At 38.8% G+C, this 23,383-nt stretch overlaps 2 protein-coding genes across 3 annotated transcripts in view; one reads left to right on the forward strand and one right to left on the reverse strand.

The window, feature by feature from the left end:
* Nucleotides 1–1,431: 1,431 nt before the first annotated feature.
* Nucleotides 1,432–22,388, reverse strand: TMEM156 (transmembrane protein 156). The gene is made up of 8 exons (XM_072334415.1): nucleotides 22,086–22,388; nucleotides 19,670–19,823; nucleotides 15,283–15,564; nucleotides 13,451–13,711; nucleotides 11,488–11,595; nucleotides 8,675–8,779; nucleotides 2,366–2,470; nucleotides 1,432–1,436 (listed from the first exon to the last, which is right to left on the reverse strand). Exons 1-8 carry the CDS (start codon nucleotides 22,386–22,388, stop codon nucleotides 1,432–1,434), a joined length of 1,323 nt encoding a protein of 440 aa, XP_072190516.1.
* KLHL5 (kelch like family member 5) overlaps nucleotides 22,310–23,383 on the forward strand; it is a 47,585-nt gene continuing 46,511 nt past the window's right edge. For both annotated transcript variants that reach the window (XM_072334601.1, XM_072334602.1), the window contains exon 1: nucleotides 22,310–22,571. The gene's annotated coding sequence lies outside the window, so the exon portion shown is untranslated. The remainder of the gene's footprint in view (nucleotides 22,572–23,383) is intronic.

The following is a 23,383-nucleotide window of genomic DNA, read 5'->3' on the forward strand; positions in this document are numbered from 1 at the left end:
TGAGTCCTTCTCCAGCCACACTCTTAAATAATCTTTCCATCCAGCGTCACATAACGTTAAAATATCATGTACTAAGCATTTATCCCACATACTGCATTCATTCCACCTTGCTGCCAGCAGTCCTTCTGAAGGAAGACTGTGTTATGACCATGAAAACAAGACTGTTTTGGTACAGCACAGCACTGAAACAAGTTTATTTGGTGTTTCTCAAGACACCCAATCTTTTTATTTCAATGACAGGATCAGATATTAAACAAAGACATTACTTCAATCAAAAGTATCCTGAATCTCATACATTATCTCAGAGATCTCATTAGAGCGTCTACAAAGCTGTCCATTCCTCCTTTGTATTCTACAATAGAGAATATGTTAGATAATAAAAGCAAGTCCTGGAACAGGCTGCCCAGGGAGGCTGTGGATGCCCCATCCTTGGAGGTGTTCAAGGCCAGGTTGGATGAGGCTCTGGGCAACCTGATCTAGTAAACATGGATGTTTGGTGGCCCTGCCAGGCAAGGGTGTTGGAACTTCATGATCCTTGAGGTCCCTTCCAACCCGGGTCATTCTGTGATTCTGTGATTCTGTGATTCTGTGATTCTGTGAAAAGGGTACCCCTTTTACAGATTGATCTGAATAGTTACTCCACCTCCAGGAACACAGACATTAAATTTGCATGAGAAGGGACCATAACATTTTGTTTCTAGAATATGAACTTCTGTGAACTCAGCAGAAAACCTAATGCTGAAGTGGCAGGGAGGAGCCCCTGCAGAAAGGAAAAAGGGGCCCTACAGAAAAACTGAGTTTATGGGAGTCTATGAAAGCTCATGACATCCAAGTGGCAAACATATGAACTCAAGTGATCTGAGAGATCTCTCACCTTTACAGAATCATGAATCATTTGGGTTGGAAGGGACTTTTACTCATCTAGTCCAGCTCTCCTGCAATGAAGAGGGACAGCTCAAACAGGTTGCTCAGAGCCCCATCCACCCTGACCTTGAATGTCTCCATCAATGGGACATCCACCACCTCTCTGCCTTTCCAAGCCATGTTATCTTTCTCTGTCTCTTGGAAGCCTCATTTTAGAAGAGTAACAATATCAACTTTCCATCTTTGTAAGTTCTGAGAAGATGTATGGATGGGAACCACTTAAAAATTGCCTGCATTGTTATGATAACATGCTGCCTCATAACCCAACTAGTCTCTTTCAGAAGCAAAAAAAAGAATCTATCTCATTTATTATTTGCCAGCATTTGCTGTTCCAATTTGCTTTTTTAGCTCTGCTACCAGTGCACAGCTTTGCTGCTTATCATTCTATATGGAGAGCAAAAAAAACCAAGCATACATCAACTTTTTTAATACGTAGAAAAGATAGTATGATTTGTTTTTGAAAATACATCATCCAATTTAAATACATGTAAAGAGCTTCTTAAGCTTTTAACCTAAAAAAGTCACCATGAAAATTAATATAAATCTATGTAGAGAGCCATAACCCTATTTATAAAATTGATGTTAGTCTGTTTGTATTACTTATTTGAGTAATCTGTATTGTTCTGTTCAGCAAATTGCTGAAGTGTGGGATTCAATGTTCTGTACCAGGAAAACAGTGTCAGAATTAGCACTGCTGCTTTCAGGGGCACACAGCATTTAAAAGGCTGACAGATTAGTTTATAGAAACTTGATTTTGTTTTCTTGCCATCTAGCTCTCACAAAACACATTTTCTTGTATGTCGTCTCATATACTTGGCTAGAAGAAGAAGTTTTTTTGAGCAGATGATGTCACAGATGGAGAACTGTGTCCAGTTCTGGGCTGCCCAGCTTAAGGGTAGGGAATTTCTGGAAAGAGTCCAGTGGAGATTCACAAAGATGATGAGGGGCTGGGAGCATCTCCCTTATGAAGAAAGGCTGAGACACATGGGACTGTTCAGCCTGTGGAAAAAGAGACTGAATGGGGTTCTTATTAATGCTTACAAATATCTAAAGGGCAGGACTCAAAGTGGATGGGGCCAGGCTCATTTCAGTGGTGCCTGGTGACAGAACAAGGGGTAATGGACACAATCAATAACACAGAAAGTTCCATACAAACGTGTGAAAGAACTTCTTTACTGTGAGGGTGACAGAGCACTCGATGAGGCTGTCAAAAGAGGTTGTGGAGTCTCGTTCTCTAGAGATATTCAAAGTCCACCTGAATGTTTTCCTGTGCAACCTACTGCAGGGAGCCTGCTTTAGCAGGGGGTTGGACTAGATGATCTCCAGAGGTCCTTTCTAGCCCCTACAATTCTGTGATTCTGTAAGTCTGTGTTTGCTTAATACTAATTCTAAAAATATGAGGCAAACAGTTAAATTTGAGCGTTGTAAGGTACTTACATACCTTCAGTAGATGATGTGCTCAGATGACAGTGTTCTTGTTCAGGAATTATGGGCAGTATCTTCATGGCCTGTGCAGTAAGTGGAATCAGTTCTTTGTTGTTCTTCTCTGTTATAAGTTAAAATGTTTAATCCGCATTGTTAAACAGTGAATACATGTGCAGATTGTTTGAATATGCAAGTCTGAAAATCATTGAGAGCTATCTGAATACAATACAGAGGTGCATAACCAATCTTTCAATAGGATTTCAGTGGCTAGAGATGCAGATATACATCTGGAAGTCCTGCAAGTAATAACCGTTTTCTGGTATTTCTCTTCTTCTGCACACTATTTAGACTACAACATGCTGATCTTAAGTCTTTATGGAAAGCAGCTTGCAGGAAGGCAACTATATTGTTCATGAAATGTTTACTAGTAGTGAAAATACATGCAAATTCAGGTTTAACTAGAAGTCTCACTAAATACAAAAACCTACCATTGGCCAGTTGAGCAAAACAACTGAAATTCAGAGTGTAAACTTTCCAATTACACAAGGACAGCCTAGATCGTCACTCAGGAACATCTGATGTGGCCTCAGACAACTTGTGATATGTACAGGGAGAGTATCTGGCTGTCACATAATGGTTAACAGAGATGACAGCATGCACCTCAGAAAAAGGGAGAGACACGGTGCTGCCTTTATCAAACAGACAACACGGATGCTGATATAGTATCTTACTGGAGTACAGATGAAGAAGGACTGAAACGATATTGCCAGGCTAATGAAGTCAGAGTTATTGATGCAATCATGCAATTTTCAAAGAGCTACAGTAGAACCCCAAATATTTTAACTTCAGGTCCACCCTGTCTCTGACCATTCATAACTTCAGTAAACTTACAAGTGGCTTTCTGCTGTGTTTATAACAGGAGAATGTACTGTGCCACTTACATTTAGCTTCATCCCTTCTCCACTTTCTGTATCAACTGAGCATCTCTCTTTTACAAATGCAATTAAAAAGTGGAGTTTGGATGTTGGTAATTAAGAAACAGAATGTAAAAAACAAAGTTAAAATAAAACTAGGGAAGATTTTTAAAACGGATCTTAGTTCACTCCCAGGCTGACCCCAAAGAATGAGAATGTAGGCTTATACTCCCTTCAGAACCTATGTGTAACACTGCTCTGCATGCACGCAAACTGAACAGAGAAAGAAAAGACCACTCATTTAAAAGCATCCAACTGAAAGCATACAGGAGCTACAATAGCTCGTTAAGATTACCTGTCCCTTCTTGATTTTATTCTCCTTTCTGAAACAGCAAAAGACCCAAAGTGGTGATTAAGCTTTACATTTTTTTCTCTGGAAATGTTGCATCTTTGAAACATGCAAGTCTGTGTTTAGTATTGAACATCATGATAAGCTTTGCTTTTCCCGTTATTCATTATTCAGCATTATTCATCTAAGTTACAGCGGCAAAGACAACAGCTATGTCAGAAACTAACTGAGAAGGGTCAGAATCAAATATATAATGCTTCACTTGGTCAAGATCAAACTAATCTCTCCTGTGTTGGCTTTGCATCTAATTAATACTGTAAAAGTTGTATTCTGCCTGTCTTCATGCTAAAAAGAAAATGTATTGCAGATTACAAGGACTGAGTCTGAATTCAGTGGGATTGCAGCCCTGACACTCTTGAGCCAGAGATTGCTTCTACTTCCAGTCTGTCAACTAACCTGAAGTTGCAGCAGTGCCTCAGAGTGATGGCCGAATGTGGCCCATTTCCTCTAATCTTCTAGGCTATAGACTATTATTTTAATATGATAGCATGGCAAACAATACAGGAATTCAAATGACTGATGGGAAATGTATCTAATTGTTTGTTTCATGCAGATGTTATGGATGTCATAAAATCTAAACAGTCCAGAAAGATAATGGCAGGCCAGAAACCCTGAGGTTTTATTCTCCGAGTCCTAGTTGTCACTGTGGTCCCACGATGTTCTTCTTTAAGAACGAGTTATAAAATTACCATACAATTGCTTAGAGGCTGAAGGTCTTTTTTAGCATTTTATAGTTTGTGTTTTAAACAAGCCTCCCCACTTCTCCTGTTCCTAGAGAGTCTAAAACTTCTGTATCTGAGAACTGCAAATGTTTCTTTTTGCTTCCAGCATTTATGCTGTTTTTCTACTTTTCAGTTTCTCTTATCCTGAACCAAGAGTGTTGAGCCATACACTCAGACTCGCTAACGTGTTGTCTTTTATTTTTATTTTTTATCGTAATGGCATACTTTGGGCTTTTTTTAAATTATTTTTTCCTTTGAAATGTAGATATAAATGTTGATGTACCAGTCTCTTGCTTCACTGGATAGTTTTAACTGCTAAGTTAAAATGTAACTTAAAATAAAACTATATAAGATATTGTTTTAACTACATTTTATGCTAAGACTGCAGCATCTGAGCTCTGCATCACCTTGCAGGTGGCCTTTGTTCTTCAGGTTCCCCACCGTTCCCATATGAGAAAAACAAAACACCTCCTCAGCACCAAAAGCCACCTGAACTGCTGGCCATCTGCCCCAGCCTGACCCCAAGGGATGAGTGGCTTCTGTTCTTGCTGTTGTATTGGGAACAGCTACTAACCTTCAGAAGGATCTTCCATTGCCGCCAGGAATTGAGGCCAAAATACTGATGCTGGTCTTTGCTAGCAGTGAGCTCAGCAAACCATGAAGTAGACAAGTACTGTGTGCATTTGCTGACACTGGGCTACATTTATTTTCACTAGAGAAAATCTACAACTCTAAGATTCCAGATAAGTAGCGCAGATGTGAACATACAAATACATCTTGTAATTCACAGGCTAATGAAATTTCAATTAAAAATGCTACTGCTTCAATAAGTACAGCCTTTGGAATACTCAGTACCATGACTGGGATAAGTTCAAAGTCTGTTTCGTTAAATGCAGTAACAACATGAATTAATTTGACACGGCTGAAAGCCAGGAGCGTCATAATATAATCAGAAGAAAACATACATTGGAATTAATTTTGCATTACTGTGAGCAGACTCAGAGAGTGAGACAGGGAATCCTGTATTTGTATACCAAAATGTAATGAGCCAAAGTATGACTTTGTGAGCCAATGGAGTATTGCTGAAAATGAGAGGAGAAGTGAGACACAATTTCAGCAATGTAACAGGCATTATGTCTGAACTAAGATAGCTCACGAAGACTGTAGAGTGCTAATATGATGATATTAGCAATATGGTTCCCTTTCTGTACAGTGCTCTTCTAGAACAGAAGTGGAAAAGGATATTTTCCAGCAGACCTTATGCTGCTTTCAAAATAGGACACAACTGAGTGTCATTTTTTATGCTGGAAAAATAAGATCTGGAATTTACAGAGGTAAACTTCTAGTATGAACTCACACTGTACCTTATCACCCACATATTTACATTAATGAAACTTCCAGTATGACTCTGCTGGGCAGATTCACCCATAGGTATTAAATCCCTTATTTATGCAATCTGTATTTCTTATGTGACTATTTTCTTTTTTCTTTTTCTATTTCTCTTCCTTTTTTCTCCTTTTTAACAGTTTAGTATATAGTTCATACACACGGTCCTATTCCCAATAGGTAATATGTGCCATGCCTCCAGGCTTAAATTCTTTTTAGGACACAGCTATATGAGAACAGCAATATTTAATGAGTTGATAATACTGGAAAGGGTATTTAAGTGGTTTGGTGAAAGTGGGTTAAGGAAAAGGTATACAAGCAGCGTAAGTACGGCTACCTTCCATTTTGCTGGAATCAAGGTGATTTAAGCAGTGAGCCACACGTGACAATTTAGCAGTTTCTGAGTTCTTTTAAAACACCTTGGGGAATAGTACCTAGTACTTGTAATTGCTATTATTAATTTATTAAGCTGTTCCAAAACCTCTTCTACCGCCTCTTCAATTGGGAATCTCCCTAAGATTCTCTGTCATGAACACAAAGCAAGAAATTGATTTTTTTATCTATACTTTGAACTGCTACTATCAAATCCTAGTCAATATGAAAATGTTCCGTGCCTGGAAATATAGGTCAGCCATTTAAAGAATTTCTTGCACTGAACAAAAAGCATCCTGTACTGTTGCAGCTGAATAAAGGGAAACTGCACTGTCAGTTTAAACCATACAAGGGACTGTCTTACATAAATGTAACAACAGATCCAAAGTGTAGATAACGTGTGCTGTACCACTCTGTACACACTTTTATTCTTTTTTTTAGCTTAACAGAACAGCCACAATACAGTCTACATTCATGACCAGAAGAACACACTACAGCTTCCCTACCATTACTGTATGTGCTTATTCCTTTAAAGTACCATGATTTTCTTAAGTTGGGAAGTCATCATTTCAGTCCCACCATAGAGAATATACTGTAGATTCTTCCTGCTTTCCGCTGGCCACTGGGCTGGACAGTAATGATTCATGCACATAGTGGCAAGAACAGATTCAAAACATACGTGCTTTATATTATCTGTTTGTAGTAACACAGTAGCTGCTAATTTACTGAGCCTTCTTAAGAAATTATTCTCCAAGTATGAGTTTCCTTCTTTGTCTTTCCTTATCCTTTCAGAACTTTGAGAAGTATCTGTCCATCTTCTCATCCATATGAGATACACTCACACGCCCTGGTAATACAGAGTTGTTTATTTTCATTACAGTGTTTCCAGGATGGTTGTACTGTCTTCAGTAGATCTCAGTGTTATGTTTCTAGATTTCAAGCTACATACTAATGATAAATAAAGTTCTATCGAGTGCTGTCAAATAAGCAACCTATCACAATTTATAACCCACTATCACAGCTGCAAATCCTAAACATAGGAGCTTGAATGAAGTAAACACTTTCTATATGGTTCTGATTCTACTTTAAATTGTATGAATTGGGAAACTGACTGGATTCGTTAGAATCACAGTGTGTGAAATTAATGAATATCACATTAGAATAAGGCCCATTGTTGCAGTCTATACAACTAAGCATCATTCTGAGTTAAATGGATAGACTGAAGCGGGAGGAACATGGAAGTAAGAACAACAGACCAAAATGAGACTCCTGTTCTCTTCAGTACAATAAAACTAGGTTTGAATTTCCATAAAATTTCATAATCAAAAATGCCTTTGGATATTCAGCACTAAAGATGACATTGTGCTAATAAAACAGGTATGGTGAAGCTACTAAAGACAAAAGATGTCAGGAAGATAATCCCTTTCCTGGGGGATGAAAATAATGAGCTCATAAATATGTCTTAGAGGTAGCTTGCGCTCTAAAACAGAGGAGAATAAATTGTACTCCCAGGAGAGCTCAGACAGACAGGGAGCTATTCACTCTTTTCTAGGTAAAATTGAAATGCCATGAGTTACTGAGTTGCAGAGGGAAATTATTGAGTTTTCTCTAATTCTTCAAGAATTGACAAGACAAACAGCAAGGTACCCAAGCCTAGACAAATTTAAAACCATTTATTTCATTTGCTGGCTCTGTAGCTGTTCTTGTTTTGAATTCGTTCGAAGCTGTTATTCTTCATGTTAATGTTAATCTGTGAAAAGACAGTTCTTTTTGTGGAACCAGAATCGATGGAAGTTATTGAAGCACATGACTTTACCAGTAACACTCAGAGCCATATTTCCTAATTTACCCTCACTCAGAGATTTATTACTAAATTATAATTTCTGCAACTAAAACTTTGAGTTTAGCCATGCCCCTTAATTAATCTGTGCTAAGCACATACTCTCAGAAGACCGTATTTTAATACTGATCCAAAACTCATACATTTTACTTTGTTGGAATCCTTCTCTAGCACTGGGCTTCTAAGTGCCAGCAGAGCCATTCTCTGAGTCTGCTATCTTTGTACACCCCATTCTTTGGTAGCAGATATTGTCAAGTCATAAATACATAGAGCATACATATATGTTTGCCTACATCTGTGTACACTTTCCATACACAAGCAAAGCACTCAGCTGCAAGACTTTAAATATGGCACACAACATGGCAAAATTAAATGGAAGTATTAAAAACAACAGCAACAACAAAACATCAAAGGAGAACGGTCCTTAATGTAAACTACTTGGAAGACTGATGGAAGCATTCCCCCATATTATATAAGTCTTTGTGCAGACTCACTGTGAGAATTATTTATTTCTGATAAAATTATGTTTCCATAACATAATCCAGATCCAGTTTTTGTAGGATCAAGGTAACTCTGAAACAAAAGAGAGGCATCCCTTGACAGGAAAGACTCAAAAAGCATTTCTTAAACTCTCCACACTTCAAGATGCGTTAGCTTTTTATTTCACTTTTATATTACCTACCAGGAAATAGATGAACTTTAGTAGCAGAAATGGTTCTTATTGCATGTCTGGAACCACTTTTCCCTTGAACAGAAGAAAATGTCACTGCTCCTCTGTGCTTACAATCTGTTTTAAACACAATGAGATATCCTTAGCTACAAAATTATATACAGCAGTCATTAGAGGGAAAGTGGGTGAACCCCCAATACTTAAACTGTTCAACATCTCCCATGAAAAATAAAACAAAGAGGAAGGTTTTGAGATTAGGTCTTTAGAAAAAAACTTACCCCGATGTTTTATATTTTTTCAAATTAAATTTTACGTCTTCATGCTTGCCCTTTTCAAATTATTCTTTTCCTCCTCTGGAACATGTACCTTGAGCACATTTTGGAAGGTTATCAAAAAACTCATTCTGCGTGTTCCAGTTGAAACTAAGAATCACACTGCTGACAGTGGAATAGCTAGAATTAAGTGTACTGGTGCTTCTTTGCTAGTGTGGGGTGTTCACCTTTAGGAGCACAGTACAAGAACAAGCTCTGTATCACTGAGAGGAAAATAGAGCTGTTCTTAAAAGCACTGATCTGGAAAGACAGAAGTCCAGGTCTCAGCATACAACAACATACTTGCCCCAGTATTTTTATTTTGGGAATGCTAAAAAAACCAACAACCAAACACATTTTTGAAGAATTCATAAAATTAGCACTGTTTAGGTCAGGCTATTTTTTGAACACACAAGTGAATGCTGAAGTCCTAAGTCTGCATGAATGCTTAATGTTAAAGGAAGCTCCGGAACCGGCTTTAGGGCAAGACTGGACGAGTAATGGTGAAAGAGCTAATTTCTAATTTAGTTCCTTTGTCATGGATCAGTTGTACATTCCTCAAAATTTATTTGTCTATTTTATTTTATGCACTTTTGGAAATAACTTCATTAATGTTTCAGAGAGTCTCAGAGTCTGCCGAACAGAATATTTTGGAATCTCTCAAGAGAAAATGAATAATTCCACATTCCTTACCAGATTTCAGTTGTGCTCAGAAATTAAGAGAAAAGTACTAACTGAACTCTGACCGTAAAAATTCATAGCAGCTGTTTTAGGCACATAGTAATATTCTGACAGATTCTTCAGGCACCACTGAAAAAAGCAGAATGTAGACTTTCAATTAAAGATGCCATAATATATACATATAAGGAATAAAAATTTTAAATCTAATTTCTATGTTCTGGTCGTTTTGCCAGTAAGATACTGATGTTGTACATGATGTTGTATTCCTTTACTAACAGGAAATGTTCAGGAAGCCAATCAGAAATCAGAAGCCCCCAAAGGGTATCTTTTCCTTCCTGCTTGTGCCTACAACGATTCTGAAAAGACCTACATTTAATCAAAAACCAGTGTTTAAGAGTAAAGGTAGTAAATCATTAATCATCACTACTAGCAGCTCTGCATTAAAAATGAGATGTTATGACTCAAAGCATAGACAATCACACTCATGACATTTGTGGTAGCTTTCAAAATGCAAATAAAACTCCTTCAAACCAGAGCATTTAATAGCCCACTTATAAAGACTTATTATACAGTTCATGGAATTTTCACATACACTAAATAGCATTCAGACCTTGGTTCCAGCAATAAATAAAAGCTCACGTATTTAAACCAAGAAAGCATGATGAGGTGACTGTTTTGTCTCTTTAAGGGGCTGTCATTTTAAGCAACTGTTTCACTTATTAATTAAAAATATACGTAAATACAAAAAATCACAGAAACATCCTGATCATGGAAACATCTTGAGTGTAGGCACTCCTCTGCCTTCTGTTCAGCTGTGATTTAAGCTAAACTGCTATTGTTCTTTCACTACTAATCTGCCTGTGGATATAGTTAGGATGACGATGGGAATGCATGTAGCTTATCAATTTTTTATTTCACTTGTGACCAAGGTCTCCATTCTGCAGCTCCCAACTACAAGGAGAACAGACATCTGTCTGTTAATAGGAACTAAGTGCTGGTTCTCAAGAAGCTTTCTACCCACTCAGGGCTGACACAAGTAGAAAGTCTCAGGAAACTGCAGTGAAAAGCATCTGAAAGCTATTCTATTAAGTAAGAGGTTAAGTAAAACTTTTCACACTGATGGTGCTCCCTGTACCACATAGCTGATAAAAACTTCTGACTTCTGATAAAAAATAAAGACCAGCAGCTGACAAGAGGTCAATTTTCTGCATAGATTTTGCGCAGAGGACTTTATCACGGTTGTTCAGAAGTCTCATGCTTAGAGTACTCCTACACTTTTATTCTTGCTTATCCATGGCATATTGCTAAAAGAAATACTGTGAATCCTTATTTCAAGTAAATTGCGTAGGAAGAACCTGTTTTGTTCAATAAAGGGCAATATATAGAAATGACTGTTTCCATTTCATAACAAGCTATTCCATAGCAAAGTTAGGTTTAGAGCCACTTTGAGTATGAAGGGGTATTTAAATCTGTTTGTATTGGTCATTGGCATTTCTGCTTAAGACTTAGACCAAAGCTCAGCCGTAGTCATTTCATCTACTGAAATGAGTCTGAAACCTGAAGTTCTTTAGACCAAAGACCATAGGCTACTGGTATCTGTAATAAAACAAAACAAAACAAAAACAACCAGACTTCATTTAGCAGCGAAGAGCTTGAATTTGCATCCACAATTCAAAGATGAAAGGGTTCAATCATCTGAGTATTCCAGAAGTATCTACCTCATTACAGTTAAAATACTGTTGTTTGAAAATACATTAATAATCAACAGCTTTGTTATTGTAGATTGTTCATAATGTAGATATTTAGTTTCATGTAGATAAACTTGTTACTTACAGTTTCGGCCATTTTCCTGGACTATTTTGTAGATGACGACTGAAACAGTCAAGACAATAACAACTGGAATCATACTGAGCCAAATGATCTTTGCCACACACATTGGATCTGTCCATAAAACGTAGAAGAGATTAAATTAATCTGGAAATCAGTATTTTACATGCAGCCAGTAAGAAAATGCTTCAAAAATCAATGTTTATATTTCATGTAAAACAAGGAAAATACATATCCTCTCTGTTTGCTCTTTAATGGGACACAGAAAACAACAATTCACTCTTCAGTGTTCGTCTGTACTGGCACCCTCAATTTCCAGGTCCATCTTCACATATCAAAGAAGGAAAAATATTATATATAGACATTTTCTTATTAAAAAAGTAAGAAAATACTTCCCATAGAAACCCCATTGGGAATTCATTTAACAAAAGCTACTTTGGGGAAGAATTGGTGGGAGGCCGGTCATGTGCAGGAGGGAAGCTGCTTTTTTGGACTATGGCTACTGCAGTAATTCACCCACATTCCTATGGAATCAGTTCGGTACCTACTGCAAGCCAGAACTGTGTACCACAGAGGAAGGGCATGGGGAACTTTCCTCCCCAGTTCACCAAAAGACCTTTGAAACCTCTTTGGCAGCTGCATGTTAATGTATACCTTGACGTTGGCTAATAAAATATTAAAAAAAAAAAAAAAAACAAAAAAAAAAAACCAACAGTACACAAAACAATTTGACTACGACTCATAAAATCACATTACTGGCTAGAGCCAAACCACTGTTTCTCCTCTCTTGTATAAGACTATAATTAGACCTATATTAACTTCCACTGAATGCCTTCTCCTCTGAGAAGTCAAGAGGTAACTACAAAAAAGGCTTTCAAGAAAACAGAGTTTATCCCTCTGAATTCATAACTAAAAAATACTTTTTATAGAAGTCCTTTAGTTCTTCTCCTTTCAGACAAGGTACTGTACTCCGTTTTGTAGCAACTTGTATTGGCTTGTATGCCAGTAGTTCCCAGTCAAAGCTCAGTGTGTCTCTCTAGCTTTGTTTTGAAGTAAGCAAAATAGCTGTTAATTTTTATCGCTAATTTGAAATTACTGCTAGGGAATGGTGGTGAGCTCATAGCTTTGAAGTTAGTGGGAAGTTGAAAACTATACTCATATAGCGGGCTACTTCTATTAAAAAACAAGCACAAAACAACAACTAAAACAAAAAAATTAAACTGCCCTCTCTTTACTAGGATTTAACCCGGAAATATTTTACATTGGTTTATCCACCTCAAAAACACTTAACATCTCTAGCAAAGGCATAGTATAAAATGCATTTGCCTTACAAAACTAAGTGAATGTAGTAATTTAGCAATTCCCCGATGGAAAGTGCAGCATAGATGGGCTGAAAGGCCTGACTGTGGTCAGGCAATCTCCTGCAGCACAAAGAGAAACTTAAATAGCTGTCAGGCTGTCCTCTGGGAAAACTAAACCTAGCTCAACTGAATATTTCTCTTTTAAGTAATGCTGAAAGTAGGATGTTGCTGCACAACATTATGAAAAGTCAAACATGTCTCCTGGTTGTTCTGCCTTCAAAGTTAACTGAAGTTGTTTAATTTACCTGCTAGACAGCAGTTATGCCATTGTGGGGGAGGGAAAAGGAAAAAAAGTAATTCCAGCTTTTTTCAAATGAGCAATTTGTAAGTCTGTCATCATTAAGTGGAGAAAATATATATATAAAAATTTACATACATTTATTTTTCTGCCCTGTTTCTAGGAAAAAAGAAACAACAAAACATAGCAAAAAGTGTCAGTTGACTACTAAGGATGGTCTTTTACTAAGGGATGATCAAAATTGTATTGTTTTGTTGTGGAATAGTTTCAGATGGTTGCTGAAAACAGATAGCTACCGAACGCAAATTTTTTGCAAGATGCAAATTGTTTCCAAGTTTGATTTCCCTTCTGAATCTCTGTTGCAACTTACATTCCACGTAAGATTTCAGTTGTAGTGAAATATTCATACAGTTGTTTTGGTCATCGATCATAGCCATGAGACAAGAGTGATTTAGGTATTCTTCAGCTGCATTTCTTCCTCTGACTATGGAGTTGTTGATGTGGATTTCCAGAATGTAGTAGGTGCTAAGCTCTACTTCTTCATTTGCATGAAGCATGGTGAAATTAAAATATTTATAAAAAGACGTAGCATCTTCTGTGTTCACTTCAGGTGAGTCTTTTGCTTTAGGAACTATAAGTTTACAAAAAACAAACAAAAAATCTATTGAATAACAGAATACAATGAGAGACAACTCTCAGAGCAATCAATTTCTCTGTCTTATTTAAGAAAGTAAATAGTGCATTTTTACATTATTGACCATAATACAATGGACAAAAGGGCATAATGTGCAATCATCCTGAACAGTTATGAGGAGTACTGATTATCTTTACAAAATACATTTCCCCAGCAAATTACTGTCTTTTTTGTTTTTTTATCTGACAACCAGCTTCAAATCTTTCTTTTTTGTTGTGTTTTTTGTTTTTGGTTTTTGGTTTTTTTTTTGGTTGCTTTGTCATATGTTGTCACAGCTAACAAAGCCAAAAACTGAGCAACAAAAGAAAAGAAACAATAAAAGCTGTACAATGATAGACATCTGCAGTGCACATCCAGCCCACGTGCTTTTAGTTGCAGAAAGCCTTTGTTTCATTTCAAACCACAAACTGTGAGGCTTGCAGAAGATTAACAACAAATACAGGTAAATGAGACATTGTCAGAAGTGTTAGAGTTGTACATGTATAAATGAGAACAGAGTTTGTCCACGTATTTTCTTGTTTTGGTATTTTCCACGCTTGGAAAGACAGCTCCATTTTTCAATAAGGATATAATGCAGTGTGAAGAGAACTGCATTTCTCACATTCAGGTCTTGGCCTCTTGCCCCTGTTGGTGTCTATGTTAGGAAAGCAAAATTCAGAAGCTTCTCCTCCTCCAAATGTTTTCAGATATACTGCAAGTGCATAAGGCACAGAAGAAATATATTGCTACTACACTGAAAAACTGTGGATGTTGCTAAGCGTTTCATATTGCTGGGCTTGTCCTTACTCACTGCTGCCTTCTATTAAACAAGAAATGCCACCGAACCTTTACAGACATCATAGATTATATGCAGAAAAATGGTCATTCCGATCTTTTAATTTCTGCATAGCTGCCATCTACGGACTTAGCATCTTTGATTTATTTCTTCGGATACTTGATTACAACTTTTAATCACACAGTATCAGCCATCAGAAAGCAGAGATTCACAGTGACTCTTAAAATTAAACCTTTCAAGAAAACTCATCAGAAATTATAAAACTCTACAAATAAATATTTTATAAAATCCAGCAGAAAAAAGGGAGATCAAAATGCATTCATAAAACCCAGCTGGCAGAGGTCAAATTTGCAACTGAGATCGTTGGACAAGGAAAACACACAGAACTCCATGCAGACCTTAAGATAATGAACACTCCCCCATACAAAAGATCCTCAAAGAAAAGAAATGACAGCCAAAAATTATTGCCACTACAAAGCTGACATAAATCCTCTGTTTTGCAGCAATGCAAAGAAAGATAACAAGGAAAAAAAAAAAAAAAAAAAAAAGAATCAAACCAACCAGCCAAAAAACAAACAAACAAACCCAAAATAGCAGTATCTGGAGATTTTGCAAAGACAATGAAGAACCAGCACCATATTATCAATTTCTTCAACTACCAAACCAAGCCATGCATCTTATGCTATAGTTAACTACTTCCAAATAAAGTACTTTTTTTTTTTTGCCTACTTACCTTTTTTACCTATTAATCTTGATTCTTGATGATCAACATTCACATCTCTGCTGGATTCAGGCTCTGAGTACTTAGTATTTGACTGTTGTTCCCTACTAGAGGACAGGCAAATACATGGAATATTCTGGAAATTTGAGTGATTTACAATGGTCTTCAGTAAGACAACCCGATTTTCTCTTTTTTGTGGCAGCGATCTTTTGCAAGAAGTATTAAAAGTACAAAGTGGAAAGCTAGTGTTATTTAATGAACAGGTATCCATGCACGACACAACTACAGTGTTAGCTGAAAAACAAAGAGTACTATATTAGCAAAACCATCTCTTAGAGTACATGGATAAGTAAGTGCATTTAAGTATCATGTAAAATACCTTTTAAACATCATACAATGAAATGCACTTCTTGAGGGTTATGGCAGAATATTGCGTGCATCAACAAGCAAGAGGAAGCAAGCAGAGAACATTCTCCCAACACGCATGCTGGATTTTATTGCTTAGTTACATGGGATATCTTTCAGTACTGAGTTGCATTTGTGGTGATCTCTAGCATCATTCCTGCTGCAAAGTTGTTCAGATTTCACTGTGCTCTCATGTTTAAAACAGGAAATGGCCCTGCAACCATGTAGCTGCAAATGACAAGAGTGACTGCACTGTAAAATAGTTACGAGAATGAAAACTTTCTCTCCAGCGACACCGAAACTCACAGAAATACTGCTGAATCCTCCAGCCACACCCTTCCTGCTTTATTTTCCATTCAATCATGAAACTTAATGCGCTGTGTTTTTGTTAGTTGAGTTTCCAAAGTACCAAATTACTGCAGCCGAAGCACATTAATGCAACTCTAACAAATAACAAAAAAACCCAACCACATAGTGTTAATTATTAATGCATGTTATTTTAACCATCTTCTACATGAAAGCAAGGCTTTATTACATGAACTGTGTATTTCTACTTGAGTTAACCTTGAACTATTTTTTTTCAGTATGAAAGAAATTGAAGATTAAAAATCTTCTGGGACTCCAACATGAAATATGTATTTATGAACACAAATAATCCCTCCCATGAGTTGATGCGGTGCTAACTCATAGTACTGTAGCTAAGCTTCCAGTTCTGGCAGTATCTTTGCATCTCTGTGATGTGGAAATTCTGCTTCTAACACTCATTATGAGTGATATGTTCATAAATCCTTATGTATAGACAGGAAAACAGCCTTTGATTGCTCCAGTATTCAGCTGCAATCTGACAGTTTCAACAGCCATCTGTGCTCATATCAGAGCTGACTGGCCTCAGAAACAGATCGGCAAAGGATTTCAGGCAGGAAGCAGAAATAGAATCCAAAATCCAGTGCCAAAGTCAGTTACCTTCACTTTACTAACACTACATCCGAAAGTGATAAACTCAACACAGTATATTGAAATGTAAGATATATCATGTATGCAGGTAAGAAAAAATCTGGGATTTTATCTTTCCATTAAGGAAGTCAAAATATTTTCCTCAAAATGCTTTTGATCTGACCATCACATCCAAGAGCAGAGCACGCTCTTGAGACCCAATTCTTCCAGCTGGAGGAGGTGGTTTGGGCAGCCATCCTCCAGTCAGATGAGCCAGCATCAGACAGAAAATGTTTACCTTCCTGGCAAGGCATGCATGCTTGTGGGGAACTGGTCAAAGACTACCGCCACAGCTTTCAAGGTCGGCAAACGGCAGTTCCCCACCAGGCCCCTTTTACCAAGTTTGTACACAGCCATGGGAGTCTGCTGACTGTGGTAAGGGGGTCTGTGCACAGCTCCATGAACTCCATTGCATCTCGTGCTCCACATGACCAAAGAGGCTCAAGAGCTGCCTAATGTTAGCCAATTTACAGAGTGTAAAGAGCATGCTAAATGATTAAGTTTGAATGCTGTCCCGTTTACCATCCTCTTCTAAGAACTTTACTGAGAAAAAGCTGTAACCCATATATTTAATATTCAGAAGTTCTCTGGTTATTAAATCCTTTACTAAGGCTTTGTTTAGTTTTTTTGTTTTGTTTTCTGCTGAAAATCCAATTCCATTAAAATGAAATTATTCATAGGGAAAATCTGAATTTGTAAAAAAAAAAAACCACAAAAAACCAAAACAAACGAAAAAAAAACAATAAAAAAAACAAACTTATTTCCCTCTAAGAAAATAATAAATATTTCATTTTGGATCAGCTTAACGGTTGTTTTTTTTTCCTTTTGATCTATGATACTCGGTTTCAAATCAATTCAGCAGTATACAAAATTGCATTTTTATCACTTCTTCGCAGAAATGGCAGCAAACACATAATATGTCAGAGACGGCAGGGAACTACACTACAACATGGGGAGTACACAATGATAGATTTATAGGGGACACTGTTCATCAAATAGCCAGACCCGGAGGACAAGACCAGAATTGAGAGCGCCGGGCTCCAAAAAACCAACACCTTGTTCTAAACCGAGGTAGTGTAAAGCTTCAGACACTTTCAGCCAAATAGATCTGTTGCCTTACAAATTTAAAGGAAACAAGTTTCAGTTTTGGCGATGCTGTTTTCTTATGATAAGTTTTTGACAGCTTGGGTTAGATTTCCACCAAAATGTCTCTTTAAGGCATGATCTCCATTTTTATTCCCACTCTGGAGTCAAAATAAATGCTAGAACTTTCCCTAGGGTAAAAAATAAAAAAATAAAAATAAAAAAAATGAAAAAAAAAGAAGTGGTTTCACTTACATTACATCAAAACCCTGAAGTACCTGCAGTGTTTATGTGATCTTAGACGAGCCTGTGGAACAAGGTCTCAACTACTCATTTAGGAGCTGATCATAGAAGGCACAGTGACTACTTTTCACATGTCAGTGAAGATGTCCAGTAACAAAATTTTGTAGGGAAGTAATGTCCACAGCCTCCTATGGTAACCAGCAATTTGAAAAACCTCAGGAAAGTAATTCTGTACATTGTAAGCTTGCTATACACTTGGAATTAAAAACAGCTCCCAGAAGGTTTTCAGTGAACCAGAAGCCGAATTCCCTGGAATTTTCATTTTAAATTGTTCGTTGTATTTACGTTCTCACATCATTCAGACATCGTTGCACAGTCTTTTATATTATTCTATAGTTTTTAGAACATCCAAAACACGACTATGATTCTAATCTTACAGATGTAATTCAGTGCACGCTCTGCTCACATTCATCTTATTTGATACATAATGTGATTAAGACCATACATAAATTTCAGAATTGCAATGATGATGTTATTGCAACGTGAAGCAACTCCAAGAAGGACAATCTGGAACAATCACAGTGGAAAAATGCAATTACTCTTGAATGTTTGACAATAATGCCAATGTTTTCTTCTGGTAATATTCATGGCATTGTTTATTTGCATCATCTGTGCTAGTAACTCCTTTGATCACTTCTGCGTGGAGGTAAAACATTCATTATTCCAACATCTTAAGATGAATGATTGTTTTCATAATGTTTGAAACTTATGATAGCTTACCAAGATTGTTGGTTTATTATCTATGAAAATCTATAAATTATATTCCAGCCATTTTCACGGTGGCTGGTTTTGGTGAATCAAAATAAAAATGTAAATGTAAGTAATCGAATCTTGGTATATTTTGGTATTAATTTGTTTGCAGAAAATTACTTCATAAAAAAAATTGCTTCATAAGTAATTTAGTGATGTCTAGGAACACACCAGCTGTCAAGGGGATTCTTTTTATTATAACATTTATCTTACACAAAAACTTACTTAGGAACAGCTGTGAGAAAGCTATTTTAATATTAATTTATTTATGAATTTTTAAGAAAGCGCTGAATGCATTAGTTACACTCATATATTTTGTATTCATCTTAAATACATTACTGACCTTTAGGATCACCAATATGTATTTGGGATTTCTGTTAATAGGTTTGATTCACTGAGTTATAATACCAATTCTGCCCTACTTTTTTATCGTGGTACCTCTGCATATCTCCTTCATGGGTTATATCTCACACCAGGTAGTAACTGTATGAAGATTTATAGGCATTTGTGTTCAGGGATTTAAAAAAAACACTTATTTTTTAAAGACATGGGTAGCTTCTACTTAACATACGTCTTTCAACTACTGACTTAATGAGGAAGCAAGAAAAAAGCACAGTTGCATGCATATAGCTACCAAAAATTTTGCAATGTATGTAAGCAAACAGCAAACTCCTTTCAAATCACTACTTGTAATTAACTCTGCTGGTTAAAAATCTAAAGAAAACAATCTCTCTCTCTATATGTCTTACTAAGTTCATGAAAGTTTAGCATCATAGCTATCACTTCCAGGAAAGCACACACCAACTTTTCGTTTGTAATTGGACTTCAGAACAAGCAAGAGGTCCTTTAAAAGCTGATCACTCACCTTCATGGACTTTGAAGAACTCAGGTAAACATAAAATAAATATGGTGAGTACTCCTAGTGCTAATCTGAAGAGTTCTGATTTTCTCAAAATCAAGCACATGCCACTGACGCGCTCCCATCTAGCACAGTGGTGGCAACTTCCTTCCTGGTTTAGCTTTCAGCTTGGTGTGGGCTTTATGCAAAACAACATCTATCCATTTCCGTTCTCTAATATGACTTTTTCTTTTACTCCTTGTTATGTTAAGTTGTAGAGAGAGAAGTTCTGCCCTTACACTGGCATGTCTGAGAATGATTCAAGTGAAACAGCGAAGATAAAACTAACATATCAGGATGAAAATACAAGAAAACTCATGCATAGAAAACATTTCATTCATCTGGGGCAATTTTATTTTAGGAACATCACCCCCTAGTGGCCATTTTCCTATACCTTCTCAACAATAATATAATCATCTTTGTGAAGAAATGTTGTTCTCCTTTGGCAAGAAGATTAAAAAAATAAAATAAGAAAAAGTCACAACTTCACTAAAAAAGCTGAGACAGATGAGCCAGCCATGGAGATTTTAAGATTGTATTGCTTTATTTATATAAACGTGCAGTGGAGCCAGGATGTGTGCATATGATATTTAACTTCATGCAATACGGTATCTTCAATCTTCAATCATTACAACTTCAGGTTTCCAGTATGGTAAATAAGCAATGTTTTGAATCCAATGAACTGAGGATGAGATGTTCATAGCATCATTGCTGCTATATTCTCAAAGGACAGCAGATGCGTTACAAATCTGTACTGTGTCTTCAGCATGTTATTAACCTTTACATCATGGGAAGTCTGGAAAGAGCCATTACTATTTCTATATGTAGTAGTCATAATTTTACAGCTAAACTTTCCAGTTAGAAAAGTGAAATCCAGATGAGACTGCAAAGAATAATTCTGAAATATTAGTGTAAAATATGTGTAAAAGCAATTTTTCTCAAACATAGAGCATCTACAGTATGAGAGAATTAATTAATGCCGTTCTTTTCTGACAGCATTTTTCCTACAACCCATTAACTAGTGAGTACTGCCAAACAGAAGCAATGCAATTGAAGTTAAAATAAGAAATGTCCCATGAACCCGAAACACCCCAAATATTACCTAGTTGCCTCAAAAGTTGAGAAAGGCCAGGTGGAAGCTAACACACTATGCATTCTATAGAAAGACTTTTAATGGAACTTTAATGAATACAAATTTGTTAACACAAAATTTTAAACGCAGCAATTTTAGGTGATGGAATCAATTAAAAGAAAGCAAAATGAACTGATTTTAGTTGGATCCCATGGCGTAACCTAAGTAGCAATCACAGAATCATCTGAGTCGGGAAGCACCTTTAAACGCCATCCAGTCCAACTCTGCAATGGACAAAGGACATCTGCTGGATCAGGTTGCCCAAAGCCCCATCCAGCAATGATACAGAAAGTCATCAGTATGACTTTAAGATACAAACTATAACCACAGAGCCATTTAGATGCCATTTTAGCAAGTTAGCTCTGCTTTGTGAGAAGCTGTGCTGCCCCTGAAGTATCTCCCATATTAGTTGTTTATGCTTTCCTAGCTTTTGCTGGTGTTTATTCTGCCCAGACGGAATGAAGAAGTCTTTCAGGAACTGCAGGAGGACTTTGGCAAGTAATGTGCACATCTGCCCCTTTCCGAGACACTCAGACATTTTTCAGGCATGTTTTAGCTCAGTCTCCAGTTCAGGTGAACAGCACAGGACCTGTCCTTGCGCCCCAAGGACAACCTAAGCCTACACGTGATTACCCTGAGACAGCTGTGTGTGTGTAAGGGGGTGTCTGCCTGGACTGACAGCTGGCTGCAGTGCAAAGCGGGACTTTTCCTACTCAGGGACACACTTCTGCCTACCTTGTAAATAATTTTTTCCACAGCTTGAAGCAATTAGTGGCTTTGAAAACTCCTCAGTGCAATTTAGCTAAAACTGAGTAAATCCTTCAGAGTCGGTCATGGAGACCAGAGGCAGACGGAGCAGTCAGCCAAGTAGGATGCATGTCCTTAAAAACTAGGCAATGAAAGCCTGACATACATCTGATTCAAACACGTCCCACCACACTTCGCCAATGAACTCGCACACCCTTAAATCAGCGTTATCAGTCAGAGGCACATCTGACTTGTCACACAGTCTATTAATTTGTTAAACTATTCTACCTTCGGGTGGCAGAAGTCAGCGGTAAGGTGCTATGGGGAGTGTGGCACAGGTCAGAGTGCGCCCATTAAAGGGTGAGCACAGGCTGCCACAGCACTTCACGGCACCACAAGACGAGGTTAAATGTTGTGACTTGTGTCACTGCTGATTTATTTCAACTAAACGGAGGACCGAGAGAACGACAGAAATAATTCGCTTCGCTGTGACAAAAGACAGACAAGAGTGCCCAGCTTGCAGAATGAAGGAAAACCGCCCAGGACGACCAGCGCCTCCCTTCGCCGCCCAGCCGACAGGGGGCGCGCGGCGGCCGAGGGGATCAGCCCGGAAGTGGGGCCGTCGGCTGGGCGGCGCTCGGGACACCCGCTCGGGCCAGGGGGCGGGGCCATGGCGAGAAGTGGGCGTGGCGAGAAGCCCCGCCCCTCCCGCTGTTCCGCCCCGCCCCTCCCCTCGCGTGCGCGGCCGGCCCCGGGGCCGCAGCCGCCGGAGCGCGCCCGCGGGGAGGGGCCGGCGGCGGGGCCCATGGGGACCCGTTAGGAGCGGGGAGCGGCCTCCCAGTGCCCGCTGCCTTACCCGGCACAGCGGCGGCGCTGGCTGCCGCCGGGACGGAGCGGCAGCGGGAGGGCGGGGGGTGCCGGGGCTTCCCTTGTGATTTTATTTTTTCCTCCTTTCTTTTCTCTCTCCTGGCCCTTCCCGGACTGCGAGAGGTGAGAGGGCGGCGGGGGCTCGACGGCGAGGAGAGGGGGCTGGGGCTGCCGGTTGAGGGAGGAGAGAGCGCGGAGGAGGAGGGCTGTGGGGGCGGCTCCCGCGGCTGAGGCGGGGGGAGGAAGGGAGGGCGGCGGGCGGGCTGGCGGTGCGCGGGCGGGCGGCGGTGGAGCGGCGCGCTGTGCCCCGGGCGGGTGCGCCGGCTGGCATCGTCGGGGGCGGAGCGGCTGTCAGCCCGCTGGGTGCTCCAACTTCCCGCTGTCCGAAGAAACAGCGCAGAAATCCGAGTCTGGTTTTCAGTCAGAGCTGCCGATCAGATCTTGTTACGAGCGTGGATAGGAATAAAAAGCTCGAACTCGCTGTCACGTCGGCAGCTTTTACGGAGACAAACGCTTTGTGCTGTGGGGATGTGTCACGTCGGGAAACGGATCACAAGACGTGTTCAGTGATCCCGCCCGGAACAGCCGTTCCGTTCTTGTGGTGTTTTTGCAGTGGGACTCCGGGAGATGCACGGAGATAAAAGAGTTGTTTTAAAACACACGCAAAAAAACAAAACCCAAAGCAAACAAACAAAAAACACCAACCAAAAAACCGGCCAACAAAGCTTGAACTTCAGAGATGCATTCCTGATAGTGGAGATCACGTTCCCAACTTGACGCTTTTCCTGTTTTCTGCTTGCTGAACAATGCTGAGCAGCAGGACGCAGGGCAGACCCAAACTGATGGCAGTAACACTCAGCTGGGGCAGTGCTTTCCTCTGCCCCTGTTCAGCATCATCGAGCTGTCCCTTGAGGGACAGACTCCTCTGCGAGGGC

The sequence above is a fragment of the Excalfactoria chinensis genome, chromosome 4, assembly GCF_039878825.1.
Source record: "Excalfactoria chinensis isolate bCotChi1 chromosome 4, bCotChi1.hap2, whole genome shotgun sequence".
NCBI classification, from domain to species: Eukaryota; Metazoa; Chordata; class Aves; order Galliformes; family Phasianidae; genus Excalfactoria; species Excalfactoria chinensis.

Excerpts from the sequence above, each read along its gene's own strand:
- TMEM156 (XM_072334415.1), bottom strand. The coding sequence starts at position 22,388 with ATGGGCCCCGCCGCCGGCCCCTCCCCGCGGGCGCGCTCCGGCGGCTGC. Across the intron at positions 19,824-22,085 it reads TCTGCAAGCTGGGCACTCTT|CTAAACCAGGAAGGAAGTTG; the intron begins GTCTGTCTTTTG and ends CCAAGCTGAAAG. Across the intron at positions 8,780-11,487 it reads CCAGGAAAATGGCCGAAACT|ATTGTAAGCACAGAGGAGCA; the intron begins GTAAGTAACAAG and ends TGTTTAAAACAG.